We start from the raw sequence: 5064 nt of genomic DNA, 5'->3' as shown, positions 1-5064 counted from the left end.
CCACTGCTAATTGTTTTTCATTTTTCTCTTGTTTTTTTCTAGTCATTTTTCTTTTTAGTTCAGTATTTTAGTGCCAGGTAAAACTAAAATCTTCAGTTGTGGTTTATTTGTACATTGTTTGCACATGGAAATATGACGGTTGCCCCCTAAGGCCCCCCTCATCCCAGTACATGAGATGAATTGCCATAGGACAATGGGATATCCTCACAATTTTATATAGTTCTGTCTATGTAAGAAAAAATAAGCATGTTTGATGTTCAACTAGGTCCTTAAGTAGAATTTTTGCACAGATGCTATTACCGGTAGTATGTTCATATAAAAAATTAGATTACTTCATCAAACTTAATCACCTTAAATACAAAAAAATGCTATCTACCATTTCTATTAACCCTCAGTGACAACACCATATTCCTCCAAACGTTCTGTGAAAGAAGTCTTTACAGCTTCCTAAAAGCAAATATGCAAGGATTTCCAAAGAGCTAAATTGATTTCTCAGTGCGAATAATATAATAAGAAAACACATACATCTGAAACCTTAAAAGTTGATAAACCTCACCCAGATCCAGGAGTGTTCCCATATCTGAAGTTTCTTCCATTTCCACTTGGGCATGGAAATGGAATAATTAGAATACATGAAACTAATTCTACTGAGCATTTTAAACTGTTATAGGTTAGGTCACATTCTAATCAAATAATCTTATACTGGGGGGTAAACTAATGCTGCTCATGACTAGCCCTAAATCTAAGCAAGGGTTTCTTATGATAGGATAAATTCTTATCAAGAGATCTGTGATTCCCCACCTGTTACATTCACACATGTTCATCAAAAAAGCACTGAGCCAGATACCAGAAACAGCGCAAACTAGGACACCACCTCCAAGGAGTCTGAAAATCCTAGTCTAAATTTTACAAAAAGCTAATTTGTTTTATGAAACAAAAATCAGATAAGGCTCCCATTTAAAAACAACACACACACAGCATACCTTCAAGGATTTATAGGTTTATTCTGTGATCTTTGATTTTTATTTAATTAAAATCAGAATTCTAGCCATTTCCCAACGAAAATACATATCAGACCAAGATTAAAAATAAAGGATTTATTTCCTATTAACAGCACATAGCAGCCACTGGCCTAGCTTTAATGCTGTAGGATATGGGGGTTAAAATATACACTGATGTTGCAGACCACAGGTAAGTGCATTTAGAATACTAAACAGCAGGGAGGAAATAAGATGAGTCAAGATTAGGGCAACATTAATCAGCAAGGACATGGTTTAGGGGAGGTATTGTTTTAGGCAGTTCCAATTTGCAAACTATTACATGGGCAAAGCAGATGTTTTTGGATGGCACAGCACTGTGATCGCAACCAACATTTAACACCTAGCTTTTGGCAGAAGTTCACATGCATGGCTTTTCCAATACAAAGTCACAGAGGAAGAATATCCCCACACCAGTCGCTGATGTCCATTATTGCAATTACATACTTTTATTAGTCTATTGAAACATGAAAATTACCCCTGTCGTTCATCTGACTATGAGAAATGGCCCCTTCTGCATGGGCTAGTACCCAGTGTTGTTTTCCCTTTCTCAAGCAGCTCCGACTTGATTTTGGACCTGGACACACCCATGATCACCTGGAGAAATGGAAGTATAAATTGGCCGTATAGTTGGATGTTGGAATTTCCACAATTGTAATAGTTCTTTCTAGCTGTCATAATCACCAACGGGAATCGGTGTGGTTTCATCCACATAGGGCACAGTTCCCACTTTGTGGGCCTCACATGGGAAAACAAAGAGCCTTCTTACCATCCAGATTCAGCTGATTCTGGCACTGCTCCAATTACCGCTGTTAAGCTGAGATCCATCCAGAGTATGGAACAACTTTGTAGGAACACAGCATTCCATGACAATAGCCTCCCTACAGTAATATTCACTCCCAGTAAAGAAGAGTTACTCTGAGAAAATTCAGCTATATACATACAAACAACCTCTCATGCTACAAACCCCCAAATTCCTAGACAGCATTGCCCCCCTTAGGGAGGAAGATGACTGCCACTAACGGTCAACTCCAGATCAAAATCAAGTAGAATTAACATTATTTTTTCCAGTTTTACAGTTTCATGACAATCCTCTAAAAGCTCCCATAGCCAGAGTTCTGTTAATAGATTTCAAGTGAATGCCAGATTGCTTATATTTTGTTCCAATAAGTATGTCTCACCATGAAGGTTCCCGGCCAGTCTGTGAGTCTCCCAAGTACTTTTGAAGGCCTGTGACTACAGCTCAAGAGCAAAGCCATCTTTCCATATCAATGTTTCCAACCTTCTAGCTCTGCCCATTGCAACAGGTTAAAATAATTTAAAAAATCTATGAAACAGGTTTATGACAGTTAAAATATAATTGTTCTGTACAATATGAATGAGGCTGGAATTTCATATATGCAGTATTGGTCTACAACATAATGCACACAGTTCTGCAGGGACACAGACAGCTAGATCTACAACACAAAATGCGGGCTGGATCTTGGAGCACCAGTTTCTTGTCTTCATTTACAGCATCTTACATTCTGCTCAGCATGGAGCAACTTCTCTGTCTGGAAGAATACACAGTCATTGCCTGGATGGTGCCCATATTCTCGCCAAGTTTCCTGTGTTACTGCTGTTTCTCTGGGAGGGCCCTGCTACAGTATTGTTTCACACCTATTATTGAAAAGGTGGTTTATAACTGCTGGATCTGCCACTGTTGAGGTATCTCCCAGCTCTCGGTCGTTTTTGGCAATCTTCCTTAATACCCGCCGCATAATTTTACCTGCAAAGAAATGGCATCTGAGCATCAATTGTACTTTTATTATAAGAAAAAAATAACTGTGATATTTGAACAATTAGTTATACATGATTTTAGGACACTAAAATTTACAAATGACACACTGATTCTGAACAGATACAAGATTTCAGAATAACTATAATTCAGAACTGGAATTATTAGCTAATTCTCCCTGGCCCAGCAGCTCCAGAAACTAGTACCAGTTATTCAAGATACACTCCTAAAAGGCATGCTAAAAGAAGAATTACACACTTTTAGAAGGTGAAACTGACTAGAAGGAAGCTCCACTTTTTCCTGGAGATCCTTCATGCAAGTTCCCAAGTTAACCAATATGGGCCTTGTGGCAACCTTCCCTGCCACACAAAGCCAGCCCACATGCAACAGAGAAATCAAAATGTACCTGAACGGGTTTTAGGCAGGCCAGGAGCATGCTGAATATAATCTGGAGTTGCAATGGGTCCAATCTTTTCTCTAACTGCAATGGAGACACGGATGTTAGCTGCAACCACTTAATCAGCTTGGCACATTTCAAAGGACAAGAAACCTGAGGAACTTAAAACCCCATCTAAACAGGAAGCACTGTAGAAGCTCGCCCCTCTGACTTGGCTGGAAACGAAACAGTATCCACACAAAGCGCCGATATCCCATGAAGTAAGGAGATTCTGTTGGACACATCTCCCAAGCCCATTACACATGGCTTGGAGATGAATAATTTGCACTAGGTTTCTGAAGGAAGAAATGAACACTTCTGAAGACAGCCCATTATTATACACAAGAAGCAGGCTTCAAAAACTCGTTTGCAACACTGAAATTAGAATATTATCATGTAAGTGCTTCCCTTCAGGCTTGAAAGTAAGGTTTATTTATTTTATTTATTCATCATTCTCCCTAGTGGGCAACCGAAACACCTTGCACAGTTCTCCTCTCCTCCATTTTATCCTCCCAACCCCATGAAATAAGCTAGGCTGAGAATGTGTGGCTGTCCCAAGGTCATCTAGCAATCTTCCATGGCAGAGTGGAGAACTGAGCCTGAATCTCCCAGGTTCTACTCTGACAGTCCAACCAATACCCCATGCTGGTTTTCACTGCGGGCTCTTTCCTTGGAGTTTGTTTCCAGTCAGCAGGGCTTCATCTCTTAAAAGATTTAAATGTTAGTTCTCAACCTTTTTGTGAACTGCTGCGTATGTACTAGAGAGAAACCAAGTTATTTTAAAGGTTCCTGTACAATTCCATGTGTCGCACTGGCTAGGCTTCTCCCTACAAGAGTGACTCCCTACAAGGATGCACCCCTGCACCCCACATATTCTAGCTATGCACAAGGCACATTTTCTTGTACAGGTAAGAAGAACTCGTTGATTGAGTCTCTCACAGAGGTAGCCCAAGATCCCCCCAAACACATACTTTGAAAACTTCTGATCTCAATATGCACATACAAAGCTTAGAACAGTGTACCCTTAAGCATAAGCTCCTATAGCAGCTGGATATTCTGCACTCTGTTTGGAGCCCTAGAAATGCTTTAGTGGCAGTGAAAAACTCCACTTGGCTGTGATGAAAGGCTGCTGTAGCCTAACAAGAGACATAGCCCTAGGCAGGCAATGAGCAGGAAGTAACTACCACTTAGAGGCACATTCTTACTTCCCACACCTAATATAAAGAAATTCTGGGAAAGCCTTCCTCTGCTTATTAAAAGATAAGTTAGTCATTTAGTTATTGCTGTTGTCATAACAGCACAACCAGGCAAATGCCTGAAATGTTAAGGGCCAAGCTTGGAGACCAGCCAGACTCTGTAATCCACCTCCTACCCAGCAACAATTCTGGCACTGAGAGCTGGATGGCTGCTGGGCACATGTCCCCTTTGCAAAATCCAAGCCCTGACCATGGGGCTATCAGTCTGCCCTTGTGTATTCTGATTGGCTGCCAACTGGCACAGAAGGCATCACATGGGAAGTAACAAGGCCAGCAAAGCTAATTTTAGTTTCTGGAAGAGCCAACATGACCCTTTTATTTGAAAAATGCCTTGTCAGCAAGGATAAGGAAGACAGTCAATTGCCATTGGACAGGGATGGGATTGAGTGGAGAAAGACTGCAGCAGAACTGGACGATGGTCTCTTCCCAAGGAAATGATCTTCTATTGCAGTGTTTCTTTTGGCTAAGCTGGCTAACAAAACCCCAAGAATGCTGTGCTGCACCTGTGATCCAATATCTTTTCAAATCCATAAACTTCACCCCATCCTGCTTCATGTA

At 40.7% G+C, this 5064-nt stretch overlaps 1 protein-coding gene across 2 annotated transcripts in view; it reads right to left on the bottom strand.

Moving 5' to 3' along the window:
• Positions 1 to 984: 984 nt before the first annotated feature.
• ACSS2 (acyl-CoA synthetase short chain family member 2) overlaps positions 985 to 5064 on the bottom strand; it is a 49994-nt gene continuing 45914 nt past the window's right edge. For both annotated transcript variants that reach the window (XM_077335253.1, XM_077335255.1), the window contains 2 exons: positions 3221 to 3295; positions 985 to 2805 (listed from right to left, as the gene is read on the bottom strand). In XM_077335253.1, the coding sequence (XP_077191368.1) occupies positions 2678 to 2805; positions 3221 to 3295 (203 nt within the window). In that variant the 3' untranslated portion in view covers positions 985 to 2677. The remainder of the gene's footprint in view (positions 2806 to 3220; positions 3296 to 5064) is intronic.

This window comes from Paroedura picta, chromosome 4 (genome assembly GCF_049243985.1).
Source record: "Paroedura picta isolate Pp20150507F chromosome 4, Ppicta_v3.0, whole genome shotgun sequence".
In the NCBI taxonomy this organism is placed as follows: domain Eukaryota; kingdom Metazoa; phylum Chordata; class Lepidosauria; order Squamata; family Gekkonidae; genus Paroedura; species Paroedura picta.
This window is presented reverse-complemented; position numbering and strand designations above follow the sequence as displayed.